The sequence below is a fragment of the Serpula lacrymans genome, assembly GCF_000218685.1.
Source record: "Serpula lacrymans var. lacrymans S7.9 unplaced genomic scaffold SERLAscaffold_1, whole genome shotgun sequence".
NCBI classification, from domain to species: domain Eukaryota; kingdom Fungi; phylum Basidiomycota; class Agaricomycetes; order Boletales; family Serpulaceae; genus Serpula; species Serpula lacrymans.
The window spans coordinates 5,430,582-5,449,718 of NW_006763290.1; the positions used below are offsets into that span (position 1 = coordinate 5,430,582).

General features: G+C 45.4%; 6 protein-coding genes across 6 annotated transcripts; 4 read left to right on the forward strand and 2 right to left on the reverse strand.

Annotated features, from left to right (window-relative positions):
- Positions 1-1,838: 1,838 nt before the first annotated feature.
- SERLADRAFT_491686 (DNA-directed RNA polymerase II, subunit 2) lies at positions 1,839-5,970 on the reverse strand (the record flags this gene model as incomplete). The annotated part of the gene is made up of 9 exons (XM_007313109.1): positions 1,839-1,995; positions 2,049-2,120; positions 2,177-2,194; positions 2,248-2,275; positions 2,327-3,531; positions 3,581-4,546; positions 4,595-5,104; positions 5,160-5,450; positions 5,503-5,970. 9 exons carry the CDS (start codon positions 5,968-5,970, stop codon positions 1,924-1,926), a joined length of 3,630 nt encoding a protein of 1,209 aa, XP_007313171.1.
- A 357-nt stretch (positions 5,971-6,327) lies between these two features.
- Positions 6,328-7,579, reverse strand: SERLADRAFT_455949 (uncharacterized protein; the record flags this gene model as incomplete). Its single annotated transcript, XM_007313004.1, has 5 exons — positions 6,328-6,464; positions 6,517-6,670; positions 6,735-6,817; positions 6,872-6,938; positions 6,986-7,579. The coding sequence occupies 5 exons, from the start codon at positions 7,531-7,533 to the stop codon at positions 6,390-6,392; spliced, it is 927 nt and encodes a 308-aa protein (XP_007313066.1).
- A 471-nt stretch (positions 7,580-8,050) lies between these two features.
- Positions 8,051-9,825, forward strand: SERLADRAFT_359217 (uncharacterized protein; the record flags this gene model as incomplete). Its single annotated transcript, XM_007313005.1, has 8 exons — positions 8,051-8,175; positions 8,241-8,327; positions 8,383-8,448; positions 8,500-8,583; positions 8,638-8,842; positions 8,903-9,028; positions 9,084-9,442; positions 9,499-9,825. 8 exons carry the CDS (start codon positions 8,089-8,091, stop codon positions 9,739-9,741), a joined length of 1,257 nt encoding a protein of 418 aa, XP_007313067.1.
- Positions 9,826-9,963: 138 nt separating this feature from the next.
- On the forward strand, positions 9,964-13,180 carry SERLADRAFT_455957 (uncharacterized protein; the record flags this gene model as incomplete). The annotated part of the gene is made up of 7 exons (XM_007313006.1): positions 9,964-10,765; positions 10,821-11,018; positions 11,069-11,581; positions 11,631-12,371; positions 12,431-12,507; positions 12,562-12,807; positions 12,960-13,180. 6 exons carry the CDS (start codon positions 10,205-10,207, stop codon positions 12,578-12,580), a joined length of 2,109 nt encoding a protein of 702 aa, XP_007313068.1.
- Positions 13,181-13,438: 258 nt separating this feature from the next.
- SERLADRAFT_455959 (uncharacterized protein) lies at positions 13,439-15,556 on the forward strand (the record flags this gene model as incomplete). Its single annotated transcript, XM_007313007.1, is given in 11 exon segments — positions 13,439-13,515; positions 13,579-13,638; positions 13,694-14,151; positions 14,210-14,436; positions 14,456-14,575; positions 14,638-14,684; positions 14,743-14,774; positions 14,836-14,968; positions 15,028-15,068; positions 15,117-15,403; positions 15,453-15,556. 3 exon segments carry the CDS (start codon positions 13,626-13,628, stop codon positions 14,429-14,431), a joined length of 693 nt encoding a protein of 230 aa, XP_007313069.1.
- Positions 15,557-16,142: 586 nt separating this feature from the next.
- Positions 16,143-18,689, forward strand: SERLADRAFT_444767 (uncharacterized protein; the record flags this gene model as incomplete). The annotated part of the gene is made up of 6 exons (XM_007313008.1): positions 16,143-16,303; positions 16,349-16,556; positions 16,614-17,159; positions 17,643-18,105; positions 18,164-18,246; positions 18,301-18,689. 6 exons carry the CDS (start codon positions 16,143-16,145, stop codon positions 18,514-18,516), a joined length of 1,677 nt encoding a protein of 558 aa, XP_007313070.1.
- Between the last annotated feature and the right edge of the window lie 448 nt (positions 18,690-19,137).

The following is a 19,137-nucleotide window of genomic DNA, read 5'->3' on the forward strand; positions in this document are numbered from 1 at the left end:
CCAGTGCCCTTAATCCAAGCCCTGATGGTATACTTACCTATCAGAACCCAATCCATTATCAAGTTCGCAGTACAGGTTATTACTGCGTAGGTAAGTTGGGTCTATACAGGATGTAACGTGTTCGCGATGTTAACTCGAGTTTCCAGCAATGGTTCCAGTGACGATTTTATCACCAAATTCTCGCCAAACTTCTACAGACGTTCCTTATCATCCTTCGTACAATGGTGTCGTTATTTTCCAGAATACTTTCCAAGGAAAGCTGCCAGCCACAGAGTATCCCAAAGTCAACGTGAGCACGCTGATCCAATATGTTCTGATCATCCTTACAGAATTTTCTCGCAGTTTTATCTATTTATGTTCCTCGCATATGCCGTTGTTGGCTCAGCGTGGGCTTGGTTATGTTACAGACACGTTACAGAACTTCTTCCAATTCAAGTCAGTACATGTTCCTCTCATCTCATCTTAGCATAACTGAACTTTCTTCGTGTGCTAGTACTACCTATCAAGCTTGGTTGGGTTTTTGGTCATTGAGATGGCTGCTAACTGGAGTAAGTGCAAATCGTTGTATTTTGAGTTCAAGCCATTCATCATCTTTGCTGGGACAGTTTATTACCGGTATCTCAATGCACACGGAAAAAATACAGCTTCAACTGTTTTCTTATTCGTGGGTAAGTGTTAGGTTAAATTTTTAAGTTACCTGCTTGACCTCTTTGTAGTTGCTATCTTGGAGGCTGGGAGGAATGCATTGTCATTTTTCATGCTTCTAGTAGTATCTTTGGGACTAAGTGTTGTTCGGGACTCCCTGGGCAGGACTATGCTCAAATGCCAATTGCTTACGGGTGCCCACTTTATCTTCGGAGGTATGGTTTTCTCACTCCCTTGTTGTGGCTCCAACTGATCTTGACTATAGTCCTGTACGCCGTTGGCATCGTTGAGCTCGAGCTCGAGTCCGCTTCAGGACTGATCCTGCTTCTGTTCGTGATTCCATTAGCATTCACTCTGAGTGGCTTCCTCATGTGGATCCTGTATTCTCTGAATGGTAATTATACACAACTGGTGTTGTTCAAGTGCCTGATGAAGCCAAATATCCGCAGCCACGATCAAGCAATTAATTATCCGCAAACAGAGATACAAATTAACCATGTTCAAGCGCCTACACCTCATTCTATTAGCGGCCGTTGTTATCATTGTAATCTTCCTTGTCATATCTTCCTTTTCATTTTCAGATCGACTTGCGGAAGGTCAGTTTATCCTTCCTCGGTAACTTTCTTAACACGGCTTTCTGACGCATATATCGACAGATTATGCAGCAAAATCGTGGAAAATACGATGGTGGCTTCTTGATGGTTACCTTGCCATCCTCTATTTCGTAGCGTTCTGGGCTATCGCCTTCTTATGGCGTCCTTCTGCCAACAACCGCAGATAAGTACCGTTTCCCCAGTTGGGCCAGGCGTACGTACTTACCTAATTCCGATAGCTACGCTGGCTATGTCAGATGAGATCGCTCAAGAAGACGAGGACGCCGAAGATTATGACCTAGAGGCCCTAGAAAGCCGAACTCGAACTCGCGATGACGATGAAATCACTCTCGTTAACAGGCGAGAACCCGAGGCTCTCGCAGAGGACCACGTAGTCTTCGAGATCGGTGACGAGGATGCTGGTAGCGACGATGAGCCAGATACTCCTGCTAAAAAACGTCGCGGGGGCATAAGATCATCGACAGACCGTCAAGACGGGGTGGAGGAAGAGCGAGAGGGGCTTATAGATTCAAGCGCACATCAGCAAAAGGACAGAGACGAGTAAATTAGTTATCGAGATCTGTCTGACCCCAGCTACCATTTGTCTTATTGAAACAGCTCTGTTAATCATTATATGTAGAATACATGGACTTCAGTGGAACAGCTAGAGCTGTATTAAATCAACCTATGACCCATCCCGGACACGACCGGTAGACACCGTATATAACCGAGCAGCAATGTTCATGCTTTGTAATTCCTGAGCAAAAGCCATTAATGAACGGCTAGAGGCAAAATAATAATATCAAGTACCTGGAACAACAACTTTGCAGCATATGGAATATACAACTGCGAACAAGCTGTCTTGTTTTTGCAAGCACGGCACTGCAGGGGGTGATTCAGTGAATGCTATTTAGGATAGGAAAAACAGTAGAACGTACCTCGAAACTTTGCTTTTTCTGTAAAACAATAAAGGTCAGCGTGAAGTATAGTGATATACATTTAAACTTACCAGATTGGCGATGGCAGTTAAACCACAGCTGAATGTTACAGTAAGAAGATAAATCAGTCAAGATAGGGACACCACTTACATATCGCACACATGCAGTCGATACGCATCACTAGCCTCGAACAAGCGCTCCTTCAAGAATCCAGCCACACCATGTGAGATCATACAATCACGTTCCATCTCTCCGAAACGAAGACCACCGTCACGACTCCTACCCTCCACCGGCTGTCTGGTTAGAATTTGTACAGGACCTCTCGCACGAGAGTGGATTTTGTCATCCACCATGTGTTTCAAGCGTTGATAGTATGTAGGACCAAGGTAAACTTGAGCTTGTAGCTTTCGCCCAGTATGACCATGGTACATGACTTCCAAACCACGCGACTGGTAGCCCTTCTGACGTAGGAACGTCGATACCGACTCAACAGTCAAATCGGTGAACGGCGTTGCATCACCTTCATTACCGATCAAAGTTGCAACCTTGGAGAGAAGACATTCGACCAAGTGACCGATTGTCATCCGAGATGGAATAGCATGGGGGTTAATGACAATATCCGGAACAATACCCTCTGCGGTAAAAGGCATATCTTCCTGACGATAAGTGATACCAATTGTACCTTTCTGTCCATGGCGAGAGGCAAACTTGTCACCAATCTGCGGTATACGGGTCGAACGCACACGAATTTTAACGAACTTCTGTCCTTCCGAATTCGTGGTAATTAGGACCTGGTCGACGATACCATTCTCGGTACTTTTGAGAGGTGTAGACACATCCCGTCTAGTATGGGTCCGCGTCCGTTGTCCCAATTCTTCGCTGTCTGGAGGGATTGGCGCTGTCTTTCCAATGATGATGTCTTCTCCAGATACTCCGGTACCAGGTGCGATCAAACCATCGTCTTCGAGTTTGTCGTACGTCCCATGTTTCATTCTCAGCGTGTTATCCCGAGTAGGTTTCTCGAATTCTTCAAGCTGTTGTACACCGCTCTTTTTCTCGAGATCCATGTAGCTCCGGTAATATATACTCCGGAAAAGACCACGATCTATTGAGCTTTGGTTCATGATGACGGAATCTTCCTGGTTATATCCACTGTAACACAAGATTGCGACGATTGCATTTTGACCGGCAGGCAATTCTCGGAATTTCAGGTATTCCATCGAACGAGTGGTAGCCAGAGGCTTCTGTGGGTAGTATAGAATATTTGCCATCGTGTCCATCCGAACGAGGAAATTGGTTAGGTAGATACCCATGGCTTGTTTTCCCATGGCTGATTGGTAAGTATTACGAGGAGACTATTGAAAGGTCAACAGCGCGCAATATAGAAATAGTTTATCGACATACCTGGTTATGATCGGGGAAAGGAATAATACTAGCGCATACACCAAGAATCATGCTTGGGTGAATCTCACAATGTGTCCATGTGTGCGAATTATTGCCTGCCTTCAGCCTAGCCGCAGGATCATAGTCACCATCATTTGTGTGAGGGTCAATTCCTGCCGACTGCAATCTCGAGTTCTCCAGATCCTCTGGGGTCATCGAGATCATGACCGTCTCTTCTTCTTCAGCATCCAAAAGTTCAATGATTCCACTTTTCACCAAATGCTCCCATTTATACTCCTCGCCATCATCATCTCGGTAACCCTGATTCAACCACTTGATGTGCTTTTTCTGCAACGCAAGCTGTTGATTTTCGACAATGAAAAGAGGACGACAGACACGACCGGCGTCGGTGTAAAGTCGTAATTCTCTCTCGCGGATATCACGAACAACAGAGACTTCAGGGCTGATGTCGTCTTTCCGACGAAGCTTTTTGATTGTTTTGACAAGGTTGGCAGGATCACGGTGAACACCCATCCAAACACCATTCACGAACACTTTTGTGCAAGGCGTCGACGAGTGAGCATTTTCTTCCAGTGATTCCAGACCCCATTCTTCCAAAAACTCGATGACAGGGGCAGAGTAGGAACCGACAGAGATACAGGACATAAGAGCCAAATTCTTTACGAGACCACAAGCTTGTCCTTCGGGTGTCTCAGCAGGACAAACCATACCCCAATGGGTATTGTGCAGTTGACGAGGTTTGGCGATCTTTCCTTCTCGTCCAAGGGGAGTGTTACACCGACGTAAGTGAGAAAGCGTTGAAGCGTATGTATACCTGTTCAGCACCTGCGATACTCCAGCCTTTGAGGACATCGACTTCTTTTGATCACCCCAGTTCCCAGTTGCAAGCGAATACTTCAAACCGTTGGTAATGGTCTGATGCTTAACCGCTAGCGAGAGATTGAATTCCTTGTGGGTTTCAACACACTACACAGAACTTAAGTATTGTTGGTGAACAAGGATGGGAGCTTGTACCTTCTGCAAATATCGATAGACATCCCTCGTCAACTTCCTGAACAACATACGGAAAAGGTTGGCAAGCAAAGGACCTGCGAGATCCAATCGTTTTTTCCCGAAATGATCACGATCATCCAACTCTCGTCTCTCTAAAGCTGCCAATAACAGACGATGAATCATATATCCAAAGAAATACGCTTTCTTCGACTCTGATCCTTCAGCCATTGACACGTGGGGCAACATCTCTTTCTGTAGAATTTCTTGAGCATAACGAATACGTCGCTCGCGAGAAAGACCGGTTGTCGTTCCACGGTTACCAATGAAATCGAGGGCAACCTCACGGTCTTGAATGACGAAACCATCATCAATACAAGGCTTCAACATCTCGAGCATTTGGGCGTCTTGCATGTCGTAGCATATGTGTTCGAGGATATCACGATCAGATATCACGCCGAGGGCACGGAAAACAACCCATATTGGAATATCGACTTTGATATATGGTATCGTAGCCTTCATAACATTGCCAAGCTAATTGGGTCTTCGATGTGAGCGTCAAATCAGGAAGAATGGTCAAAGTACTAACCGATCGTTCTTGGTTCCTGTGGAACATTTTGACCTGGAACTGACTGATAGTTTTTCCACCCTTCTCTACGGCGCTACGAATTTCAGCCAGGAAATTGATTGGAGATGGCTGCGCCTTGGCAAACACATAGACATGGTTGGTGGCCATTCGCTCTTGAGCAATGAGCACCTTTTCAGACCCATTGATGATAAAATATCCTCCAGAGTCGTACGGACATTCATTCAGATCATATAAGTCCTGATCTTGCAGCCCACGAAGGATACAAAAAGTCGACCTAAGCATGATAGGGACCTGCAGAATCATTTACATGCTGCCAAACATGACTCTGCACTTTATTACGTACCTTGCCGATCCATACTTTTGTGGTGTCTTCCGGTGACTCTTCATGCTCAGCATCCCACAAGATGTCTCCTTGCCCACCATTGGGGTCCGAATGCCCAATCAGAACCCTTTTCTTCATCTCGATGTACAACGGAGCAGAATAAGTAAGGTTCCTCAACCTAGCCTCCTGAGGGAAAACTGGCACGACAGACCCATCTGCCTCCGTCACGGTTGGACGCGAGAGGTAGATTTGACCAAATTTAATTTCATAGCGCCGCGTCATGTCTGATTCGTGTCCGGTATGTTGGTCGGCCTGATCGAGGATAAGATCTGCGTTCTCGTCCACGAGCTCCTGCATGGTATTCTGTACGAATTCATCGAAGGAGTCGAGCTGCTGCCGGACAAGACCTTTTTGTTCGAAGAAACTGGAAATAACTGTCCAGCAATCCTCCTGTGTTATCTCTTCATACTCGTCCTCATCTTCCTCCATTCCATAAGTGGGGTCATCGTATGAATACGTAGGTTGCTGGGAAAGGTCAAAATCTCAAGTAAAGAGCTTTAGAAACAGTCAGTCAAAACAATTGTTTAATAGATACCTTGACTCATGCTGAGCTCGAAGGCTAAAAGGCGCAGAGACTGTGATTCAGGTTAAAAGAGCTGCTTAATTGAAGCGATGGATAAACACAGCGTAGAGAGCAGTGAGGAGAACAAGACAGGCGTCGAGTTCGTCGTCGCGGTCAATGAGCAAGCTCAGTTAGTGAGCTTTGTTGATCCTTGTTGTGGATTGTGGCATTATTGTGGCCCGCGCTATACTTCAAACTCCGCACCGCCATGTTTGACAGGAAATCTCTGTGAACACACACATTGAATTTCTCGGACACTGGACATACAAATGTATCAGAAAAACTTCTATTCTATTCTGCTCTCTGGGCATTCTCTCAGCAATCTATCCATCTTTTGATGCGCGCTTCCAGCGTAAGAACTCTGTCGTTGACTAATCAATGTTATCCTCACGAGATAGTCTTCCTTCACTCACCCCGAATAGAACCGTATGATTCAAATAGTGGTACAATTCATACAAGTCTGCCCTCAGTTCATACTGATCCACCGGCTCTGATTTGGGTAAGTGAGAATGATAGGTAGTAAAGAAACTTTTTGGTATTCCTCCGAATATACGTGCTATAGCAAGACTGCGAGCGCAGGCGTAGGTGAGCATTGGCACATGTATAACTTTCGTGGAAAATTTGTACTAACTCTGCTTCATTGTGCCCGTAGTATGATGAAGGGTCGAATATTACAGGCTGGCCATTTGATCTGTCTGTACCCGTATTGCCACTCTGGAACAGCTCATATGGATATCAGTGCGTAAACGAAGACTATGTTAGACGAACCCATAAATCGCCATGTAACAAAACTGGCTCGACTCTAACCAGTGATTTGAGCAGGTATGGAATTACTCTTGACATCATGAGTGTACTTCTCTTCATCGGCACCTCTAAACTCACCTCTCTCTCACTTGATCTCCTTTTTGACATAAATCTGCATACCTGCCTTGACCCTTCAACTTCGATAAAAGATTGCCGATCATTGCACTGTAGCACTCCTCCCACCTTTCGTACCAGCCGTTTTCTTGCCTTGTCGCACCGCAATAGGTCGGTACCTCGAAGCCGAAGCCATTCTTGCTCTTGTGCGCATGTAGCTCTGTTGCCATTCTCTTACCCAATATCTCCCCTGCTTTATCCGTGAGATGTGTGAAGTCCCTGTATTCGGAGAGGAAATATGGTTCGCCTGACGATATATCATCTTCATTTCTATCTGTCACTCCAGATGCCAAGAGTTGGGGTGCTAATCCTGGGGCTGCGATGTTAATGGCCTTGAGTGACTCTGCTTCTCCCACGAACTGGTCCTTGTCACTGCGAGATCCCACCTTCGCAAAATACGTTTTTCCTGAAGAGGATTTGATGGTTGGCAGGTGCACGGTGTATTCAGCGTTGGGCTCAAGCTCCCGAAGGTAACTGAGAAATATTTTGGTTACAGCACTTGTTCGGGGCATGATACGGTGGTTGTCTCAGGGGCAGAGGTGAGAGCTTGAAGGGGACGCTGATTGTGACACAGTCCTAGAGTGATGTCAGCCTACCCACTTGGTTCAGTTTCATCTCCGCGAATCTGATGGCACCATCCAGTCAATAAAAAGTCATGCATTTGCACTCGCATTAGTAAGAAATCTTCTTGATCTTATCACGGAAATAACCCCTTTTGCTAATGCGGCTCTTTCAGGGCTTACAGCCTGAAAAATGGCTTTACCTTCTCTGTGTAGAGGAATCCCTCGGCCGCCTCGACTTTATTTATGCCGATGTCACACAATTCATAGTAAAGCACACACATTACCAATCCGAAAGTAAAAGATACCATGATACCTCCAAAAAGAAATTATACAGCAAGCCTATGCTGACTGAGAACGCTGCTTACTACATCATAATCCCCACAGTCAAGAATAGCTTACTACGCAAATAATCACCAATCAGGCAATGATCTGACTTTATAAGTAAAGGTAAACTAGAAATTGACTTATCCCAAATCACACATTCACCTTGTTGCAGTCAATTCAATGCCCAACTTGAACACAGCAGCTCCTGGAGTAGATGGCTACTTCCCATTGAACGAGCCAGAGATCGGCACAGCATACAGGAATACAGTAAGTGTTTCATTCAAGTCATAATGTAATCGCTGTCCTATCAATTATTATCTTCACTTCTGCAGGACGTTTTTCCTTCCAACGAAACTTTACCTGTCTTATTCCAACCTCTCACAATCAAGAATGTGACATTCAAGAACAGGATATTTGTTGTCAGTATCGTGCATGTGTTCATATGTCTGTGCCTATAGTCATCTTGTGTTCCAGTCCGCAATGTGCCAGTATAGCTCAGATAACGGTCATGCGACTGATTGGCACTTAGTCCACCTTGGAGTAAGTTAAAGCGCACTGGAGATCACAAGCGTCATAACTCATTATTTGCAGGGATTTGCTACGCGTGGATCAGGTGCTATCACTGTCGAAGCCACTGCGGTTGTCCCAGAAGGCCGTTTATCCGCCCAAGACGCAGTGAGTCTATATATTATATTTTGTTGCAGTGTTACAGAGCTCAACCTCTTTTAGGGGCTTTGGGAAGATAGTCAAATAGCTCCCTTGAAACGCATAGTCAATTTCGTTCATTCACAAGGAACTAAGATAGGTATACAGCTAGCTCACGGAGGACGCAAAGCCTCGACGCTTCCACCATGGGTATATGCAAATGCTGCTGGAACATACAAAGCCGATACATATGTGATACAAGAGGATGAAGGAGGTTTTGCGGATAAAAGTAAGTTTTGATACTACTAGAATATCCGTCTTCTGGCTCACGGCTAGCGCCCTTCCTCAGTCTATGGGCCGAGTGAAATCTCGTTCGCAGACAATTACCCTCATCCCAAAGCAATGACTGAAGTAGAGATGCAACGTGTCGAGGATGCTTTTATTGCAGCAATTGAGCGTTGTAAAGCAATTGGCTGTGCGTAACTTATGCCAAGCCTATATCGTGATCACTTCAGCTTAACTTTCGTTAGTCGACTTCATTGAATTACACGCTGCTCATGGATACCTTTTCCACAACTTCCTTTCGCCCTTATCTAACGCACGTGCGGATGGGTATGGCGGGTCTCTGGCCAATCGTTTACGCTTTCCTCTGCGTGTCATTGAGCGCGCTCGAGAAGCTTGGGCAGAGAAACCCCTTTTCGTGAGGATCAGTGCAACTGACTGGGCAGAAGGCCCAGAGATGGATGATAGTGGAAACTGGAGGCAATGGGGGATCGAGCAGAGCAAGGTATTTGTAGGGGAGATGGAGAAACTCGGGGTTGATCTCGTTGACGCCAGCTCCGGAGGTAATTGGGTGAAGCAACGAATTTCGCTTGGACATGGGTATCAGGTGCGTATCTTGATATTTATCCAGTGTTATTCTTGTAATATTGAACGGCTGCCTAGGTTCAATTCGGAGAAGCACTCAAGAAAGCTTATCCCAACCTTGCCATTGGCACTGTTGGCCTGCTTGTTGATCCAGTACAGATTGAGTCCTACCTAAAAGATGGGAAGGCAGATATTGTGTTCCTCGCACGGGCGCTCATGCGTGACCCACACTGGCCTATGACTGCGGCACAAGCGCTGGGTGTCGCAGTCAAGCCTGCGAATCAATACGAACGAGCGTGGCCTGCCATGCTGGCTTCATAGTAAGTGACATGATGAAGTGACACGCTCCAGTCGTATCAGTGCTATAAATACAGACTCAGCTGAATAAACAATTTATAATCCATGCATCCTATATGAATGAAATATAAATGAAGGAATATACGTTCACAGAGCATAGTTAAATTTACTTTAGACTTCAAAAAACACAAGCCGAGTCGCGCTCGGTAAAGCTTTGAGTTGCCGCTTCGAAAAATGCCGCGTTGAGCTCATTGTTCGGCACAACGACCAAGCACGTAACCGCCATCTCGGACAACCACCAAGTCGTGCCAGATCAAACCAGGAAGACTGCCCAGTCTCCGAAAACATCCAGCAATTTTCAGGTAATTGCTGGGTTTATTTGGCAACAACGACTTGCTTGCCAGGGCTGTGTATTTGAGAGTGCTTATTACTCGTGCCCCCGAGGGGCAACGCGCTCGACGTCCAATAAATTAACATTGACTCAGCGATGTCGCACCGTATCGCATCGCTGCCTCTAGGGCTGAGGATGACCTTGTCATCTTTTCGCCAGAATGTCCGGTACTCGTCTCGGTGGACGCATCACTCGTTCCAACCGTTCTTTTCAAGCGCACGACCTCCACCTTATTCACGATGGCAGAAGGTTATCTGGGTTCTTCCAATAGCTGGTGGCGTCGCATTCTATTACTCGCCCCGCCCAAAGTCTCTCCTACCCGCTATCTTTGCCTCTCCAACGCTCATCCCGTGCTCATCCTCGCAACCATCTTTCACCGACTCGTCTGGCGATGCTATGATTGCTTCACCCGCAGAACCTCACCACTCATTTGTTTCGCGCATCTTGACACTCCTTCGCGAACATATGTGGGAGCCTCTATTGACCGCTCGACGTTTTATTCATCTTTTCTACCTGTTCGTGCCTGTCATCGTCACCATGCCTATGCTTCTCATGGGGAAGCCGGAAAGGAGGTACCATGGTGATCGCTGGGGGGCAGTTTGGTGGTATGGCTTTCTGGTTAGAAGGATGGAAGCCGCAGGGCCGACTTTCATTAAGGTATGTCCCAGACGTACTCGAGTGTCTGAATATCGATAATTTAACCTCGGTTCAGTTGGCACAGTGGGCAGCATCTCGCGCCGATTTGTTTCCTTCGATCCTCTGCAATAGAATGGGGGCCATGCATTCACACGGAAAACCTCATTCGTTAGCGCATACAAAACGTGTAATAGAGGATGTATTCCAGCGGCCATTTGAGGATGTTTTCGAAGAGTTCGATGAGAAACCCATAGGGACCGGCGCCATTGCTCAGGTTTGCGTTTGTATATTCGCTGGATACACGTTGGCTCAAGTCTTTTTCAGGTGTACAGAGCTACTCTGAAACATGATCTCATCCCCCCATCATATCTTGGTCCTAAGCGGCATTCCAAATCTCCTGCAGCCTCTATCGCACCTGTCATTCTTCAAGACCCTCCACCACTTGTTCCCACTGCCTCGGTTGCCATAAAAGTTCTCCATCCCCGAGTTGGAAAGATGATTGCGCGCGACCTCTCGATCATGTCATTTTTTGCGCATATAATCACTCTTCTCCCTGGTATGCAGTGGATTTCACTTCCCGAGGAAGTCGAGGTGTTTGGTCAGATGATGTACCAGCAGATAGACTTGAGACATGAGGCAGAAAATCTTCTGACTTTTGAGAGTAATTTCGCGCCGAGAAACGTACCAGTCACGTTCCCCCGCCCACTCAAGGTATTCTCCACAAAGAATTTACTAGTCGAAGAATATGAAAATGCGTTGCCGCTTGAGACGTTTTTGAAGAATGGTGGTGGGCCATTTGACGATCAGATGGCAACTGTCGGTCTTGATGCGTTCCTTGTAAGCTGTCCTTGATTATGCCTCGGTTACTCTCTAATCCTTTTCTTAGAACATGCTTTTACTGGATAACTTCGTTCATTCTGATCTTCACCCTGGCAACATTATGATTAAATTCACAAAACCCCCAACAACGCAAGATCTTCTCCGCAACGTCTTTAATTCACTTTTTGGGGGTCATAACGGCACTCACAAGCAGCACGTCATGACAAGCCAGTCCGAGTCTGATGCTATCGTCGGTCGCCTGCGCGAACTTCGGCATTCACCAACAGAGTGGCGCGAGGAATTGAAGGAATTATCGGAAGCAGGGTATATCCCCGAAATTGTGTTCATTGACGCTGGTTTGGTAACGACGCTAAATGCTACAAACCGAAAGAACTTCCTCGACCTCTTTCGCGCCGTCGCAGAATTTGATGGCTATCGCACGGGTCAGCTCATGGTGGAACGCTGTCGCACGCCCGAGCTTGCCATAGAAACAGAAACATTTGCCCTGAGGATGCAACATATTGTGCTGAGCGTGAAGCGCAAGACCTTCTCCCTAGGACAGATCAAAATATCGGACATCCTGACGGAGGTGTTAAAGGCAGTGAGACAACACCACGTGAAGATGGAGGGCGACTTTATCAATACCGTCATCTCAATCCTATTGTTAGAGGGGATTGGAAGGCAGTTGGATCCAAGTTTAGATCTTTTTAAAAGCGCACTGCCGATTTTGAGGCAGCTTGGTAGACAAATGACAGCGCAGGAGAGTATGACGCACCTGCCTTCCGGGAACTTTGGAGCATTACTGAAAGTAAGCTAGTTACCTATGGCTGAAATTTCTTTTCGAGGCTAATGGTGTATTATTAACAGGTCTGGGTGTGGCTCGAAGCACGACAATTGGCGTCTGCTGCTATTCTCAACATAGATGATTCTGTAAAATATGATTGGTAGGTCTTTAAGCCGTTTTATTCACCCTGTCTGTATCTGAAGATAAATTGTAGGCTTGTTCCGAGCGTTTAATCATGGTCGAAGGATCATACATCAAGTGTTGCGTTGTATCATGGGTATATTATATGAACATTGAACGAACTTAGACGATGATTGGCATAGAGTACACACTGGCTAGTAAATCACATATCACATAGATTTATACATTCACTATTCGGTTGTTTTGATCATATGGTGGTCGTTTGGTTACGGTTTGTTTAGCACTTCAACTGGGAGATATTTTCCATTGTCCGATGAACCTTACTGGAAACCCATAAATTTAATAATTGTATTTGTGAATACTTGAGTTCTCACACGTGAAAATAGATCCCAAGTTCAATGATCGGGTGAGCAGGCAGAACATAAGTGATTGTCAGTAGTGTAATATCATGTGAAGCAATAAGAAACAGACCATGATGGTAAGCTCAGACAACCCAAAGAACTTGCAGTAGTTGTTGCATGTGCAGGCAAGGAAATTCCTCCAGTGTAGCTGTGACAACACCAACAAGACACAGTCTTGGGGCACTGGAGCACAACAACAACAACACTCAATGGAGGATAAGGAAGTGTACAACCTATCAAAAGAGGGAGGTTGTCATACTAATGTTGGTATACACTAGAAGAGGACTCGCTGAGTCTCTCCCCATGTATTGCTCCAGTATATATACTAAAATACATGAGGTACTGTACAGTTGTAAATAAAGTTTAAAGTCCAATGTCTAGCATGTGACTGGTCACATGATGAGTGAAAAATTGGTCATTCCCAGGAAGTTCTCGCCCCCGGCGGGCTGCCAAAGCTACCAGGAAGGTCCCCAGGGCTATTCTGGGACCCTCCCAGGAACTTCTGCGGCCACACTCGAGAGAGCCCCTCTGTTCCTTACTTCTGAGCGGCTATTATCAAGACACCCACCTTTACCAAACGTGCTTCCCTCGTGTGCTTCTTTGTACCATTCCACCGGTATCAATTGGTAAGTGCTAAGCCATCAGATCGTATCTGCAAAGAAGGTTGACAATGACTCACAATTGCTCAGGAGATTTTCAAGTGTACAACTTCAAAAACTTGTGGGGATTGAGTCTTATGGCAGGCCTAGGTGAGCTATTAAGTAGTATGCTATATATTTTTATAGAGTTCATGTTGTCAAATAGAAATTACGCTATCTGATTATTTCCTCCATTGCCCTGCCCTTCTTGCCGATACTGAAAGCCAACTCGACAATCTTTGTTTCGTTAGCATAGGCCCTGACAGGTATCTCCTCTGTTGGAGGTTTCCAGGCTCTATTCAGCCTCCGGCATATTTTAAGATGGCATTTGCGGTTGATTGCAAGATCTCGTCAAGACAGTGCTATTTAACTACTCAAGGAGACAACAGCATGTTTGAAGGTTATCCAGACATACACAGCACTGTTGCATCTTGCTGGCTTGAACCGATGGAAGATCAGTGTGGGCTTAGAGCGTGGCAGTGTCTTTTGCACTGTCTTCACGAGGTTTCACTGAGTCTCGGTGAGGGGACATGTACCTCTGAGCTGATCTCAAGGCCTATTGCAATTGGAGCTGATGAAACAGAACTGATACAAGTCTCGTCGAGACTCTATGATGATAATGGTGTGAGTGTCTTTTTTTTGAGAAATATAAGGCTAATTAAATTTTCATGTGTTTGGCTAGCATTCCCTCGCAAATGAGTTCCCAATATTCAATTCATGTGGGGACCAAAGGCCACCAGAAACGTTTGATGACATCCCGATTGGCCTGCCTGTCAAGGTGTGTTTCACACTACTACATGGTCCAGGTATACATGGAAACCGACTTATTCGAGGACATTTCCTGTCTATTCGTGAGGCTCGATACAGTCGGTTGCGCACTCTTCTGCAAAATGCAGTTTCATGATGACTGTTCTGTGATTCAATTTTTATTCTTACTTATTTATTTCTAGTATAGCCTAGTCACTCTGTATTTTATATTACCTGATCTACATATATTTCACTGTGATGTTTAGAAGGTCGCCGAAGTGTTTGAGTAATAGTGTACTAGCTGTCTTAGCAAAGCTTTAGCCAGTTTGAAATAAAAATTTAAATAAAAAGGAGAGTGCTCACCACTCCTATTCTCCAGTTTTGTCAACAACGGACTACAGCCCAACTACCTAGTAAAAGCATGTCAGTCTTCGAGCCAATGGTTGTCAGAGGTGTGATTAAAAACACCTTGACTGCTGGTGAACGTGTAAAGTTTGAGACTAATTGGAATGAATCTGTGAGTTGTTTTGTCATACAATCCAGTCAAAGATAAGAACTTACTTGAAATGAAGGTGAAACGACGTGTCAGAGCATGGGAAGGTAGTCGTTCAACCCCAGCCAGTGAATTTCAAACGGCCCAGTACGAATGGGAGGCCCATGTGGTCGAGTATGTGGACTTTGTCAGTTCAGCAACATCTGTTCACCCCAACAGCAAGAGTGGGTCAGTTCCACCAAATCTGAAGAGTAGCATACCTTTTTATGGCCCTCGATTTACACCTCCAACATTTTTGCAACTAGAGAAACGTAAACATCTTCCAAATGTGAAGCCTGGAACTGCTTACATGAAGGAGATAACCATTGTCCACCCTTTCTATTTTGACGGCCTTGATCAATGTCCGAGGTGTCAGTCTCTGGATGTGAAGTGGGGAGGATGGACTTCCACAGGACATCAAGATGTTCATGGCATCCAAAGAGAAGAGTACGCACTAGGAGTCCAGTTGCGATGCAAGGCCTGCAAAGAGAATAATAAGCAACGTGGTGATCCTAAAAGTGGAGAAGATATGTACTGCTTTGCGACCACAAGTCATCTATTCTGGGAGAAGTGGGAATTTTGGAAGATCCCTCGTTAGTAATCCCATCATCAAGACAGCTGCCACTGATCTCACCGGATTAAACAGGAAATGTGCCAGTCTTCTTCAAAAGATGCGGTATGACACGCGATCTGTTTGATCTGATCATTGAGTTGCGACCTTTAACCACATTGGCTGGACTGGCAGAAAATTTCAAACGTAAGTCATCATGTCTTTTGTGCCTTCAACGCTTACCTGGAAATGTGACATTGACCGCAGAACTCCATCTTTTCGACTATCAGCAGCGCTTTCTAGAATACTTACAACATTTTGAAAAGAGAAGAAGGTGTCACTCGCCTTTTGAGCCATGTGCTCCTCTTGTGGAATTCTCACCGACAAACCTGAGCAATGCATATGGTGACAAACCTATTACTGATGATCTTATCACAGATGTTTATCCCGAAGTCAGTAAACGCTCACGACAAGCTGAGTCATCTGAATACTTACGCACCTTGTCTGGTGAGATCCTTTTCCCTTCAGTAACTGATCAACTCTGGAACTAACATGGGATGCAACAGGTGTTTGTCTTTCTCTCGACAATACTTTCAAAGCTGCAGGGAAGGCAACAGTGGCAGATAAGCAGAAGACAAGGACCAAGTTCATGAGGGGGGGAATGCTTACCGCTATAAACGAGGATAATGAGATACTTTGTTGGGTGAGTTTTGTTTTATTAATGTTTGGGCTTGCTGGCTAATCTGGATCTAACAGAGACTTTGCCAAACTCAAGCAAACGCAGAAATGGAGGAGTTGCTTGAAGGCTTGAAGTCTCGCTATGAAGAACTGGATCAGCCCCTCCCACAAATGGTCATTGTTGATAACTGCTGCCACGTACGCAGTGCAGTCAATAAAGCAATACCAGATGCACAAGTTGGCCTGGATGTATTCCATTTTATTATGAGGTAAGTAAACACGACTTATCTGTTCTTGTACTCACATATTTGCAGGTATCTTGCTGCCATTCTCAACGGAACCAGGAACCCTCAGCATTCGGCTGTAGCCCACGACATTAGCAAAGCTATCCTGAGTTCACGGGCATCAGGTCATGGAGAAAGTGTGAAGTATCGAACAAAAGAAGAGCAAGAGGTCCAGCTTCAAACGATGTTTGAGAAGTGGGCCAAAAAGGGCAGGGTGTGGTCTGCAGCTGCCTCCAAGGTAAGTACTTCATTTTTCATGCCATATACACTACTACTGGCAATCTAAATTACACAGGTGCACGCAGACCAGCTCGCACACGTCAAAAAAGGGTGTTTGATGCAAGTTTGGCAAGATATAAGATCAGATGGAAGCCGCATTGAAGGGTCGCACAAGGCTTGGAACGGCATCATGCGGTCATTTGCCAGCAGCCTGGAGATGTTCTTAGCCTTAGGTTTTGATTTTGTGATACGTCGTAACATACGCATTCGCTTCCGCTCGCAGAAACCGAGCAAATTCCTTAGTTCTATCCATGGGACACACCACATCCGCTTAGCTAACCACATTGCCAACTCATGGAACAGCTTGCTTTCCACAGAACCAACTCACAGCAACAACAGTCAAGAGCTGAAGGCACGCCCTGTCCTTTCATCCATCAACACCAAAGAATCCTTTGGTCTCGGCCCCTCCAACCACAGCTCAACATTTGGAGGCCTCATAGAAGTTAAGACTGAGGCTGATTTTGACAAGCAAGACCTCAGCCTGGATCAATTAGTCTTAGATGCCGAGATTGAGCCCACATCAATCCTGCAATGCCTGGATATCAACCCCAACTTGCTTACAGTGCCTCAAATCACCTTAGGCAAGTATCCTCTTCACCATGACTGTCTTGCTACCTAACTAACTTCTGTCCTTTTCAGCTGACACACAACACTCATGTGCTCTACTTGAGTATGCCTCATCGCAACCAGGTGAAATGATGGCTATAACTGAGCCAACAGCGCTTGCCAATTCCAGCCAATCTGGGCCTCTCAAGCGGAAGGTCCCATTTTATGACCTAACTGGAGATTTGGGGCCACTTGCTGGCGCATTGGAAGGCCCACTACAGAAGAAGAGTCGTATCCCCACTGCTCAGGTATGTAGATTTAATATCCTTTTTTGGAATACTAATGTACACTACTGCATAGGAGACAACAGCAAACACCCTAAGTACATCAGCAACAAATGCCCCAAGTACACCGGCTACAAATGCCTCAAGTATACAGGCAAAAGGCACTGTAAGTACATATCTGACTATAATGAAATCAACACTGAGCATGCCCATAGTACCCACTTATCCGGACCAACCAGCCATCCACCAGCAATATTATCAGCATGTTTTTTGCACCTGGATCAAAGACTGTCGCCCCCAAGTGCCCTAGTGACAAACACACCAGCCAAAACTTGATGGCGGCCTTCTCACCACTTGCTGACCCCAACTTGAATGGTCTCTCACGCTCTCAGCGCATATTTTCCATCTCGACGGGTATCGACCCACGTTCACTCACCCTCAACTCTAGTGCCGAATTTTTCCTATTCATGGATATGCGCCTACAAAATAAATGGGCATCGTTCAGCATGACGTCTCGAAAATGGGTTCTGGCTACAGCAGACTATAATAGTAGACTAGAGAAGCTTCCTAAGTCTGGTGGTAGCCCAGCAGTTATGAAAAATCCCCGTGCACTATTTGACAAATTGGGGGAAATAGAGACAAAGATTGTCGAGAGGATCAAGTCTAATAATTTTGTTTGTAAGAATTGTTTGATTCTCTCATATTGTACTACTGAATTGTCTGTCTCTTTCATCAGCATCAAGCGGCAATGAGAAGTTTTGGAGAACCCATTGTTTCATTGTCCAGCTCGTTAAAGGAGAAAACACAGACCTGAAATCAGTAAGTGATAAACATACATGAAACAATATATGATTGATCTAACTATGCTACTAGCGTAAGACTCAAATATGTAGCCGTTGCCGCACTATCAAGTACCCAGGATCGACAGGCTTTTCAGGAAACCACAAGAAACTATTCTGTTCTGACGGTGTTCCTGTCAGAAAGGATTTCCCAGACGAGCTTCCACCCTGGCCACAGCCTCAAGGCATTTTTGTGAATGGCACTCACTTTCATCCTCGGGTTTTCCTCTCGACTATTCGAAATATATGAGAAGGTCATAATTGAGGGTGGAAATGGTGCTGACCTTGAGATGGAATATCAGGCATTTGCGGCTATGCTAGTCAAACGAATGACCCCTCCAATTTCAAACAGCCCAGTCTTGTTTCGGCTTTATGAATCCCTCACGTTGAGTCCCCCCATGCCGGATTTGGTCAAGGAGCACGAAGGAAAAAAGTATTTGAGGGTTGACTGTCTTTCCGACATGGAGCAAGCAGTAGTGGTTTCTTGAAGTTTTTTTCATGATTTTCGCTCTTTTCCTTACTTTTTTCTGCATTTCCGTACTTTTTTCTGGATTCACACTACTCATAATACTTGTGCAATACACATGAATGGGCACAGATCTCTAATATAAATATTTTATGCCTTTGCTGTTGCTGTATAGACTTTCAAAAGAGTACCACTACCTATGCGAACCCTGAAAATAGGGTTAGAAATGAACTTGGTGAAAAAAAAAAGATGCAACCTGGGGTAAAATGAAACAGTCAGGTCACGTGAATAATCGGTCGACAATCGGTCAATTGGTCGACCGATTCGGTGACTTCCCTGGCTATGGCGGAGTTGCCTGATGAGTCTAGACACTGGTCAGGTGATGGGTCACATGATTGGTCATGT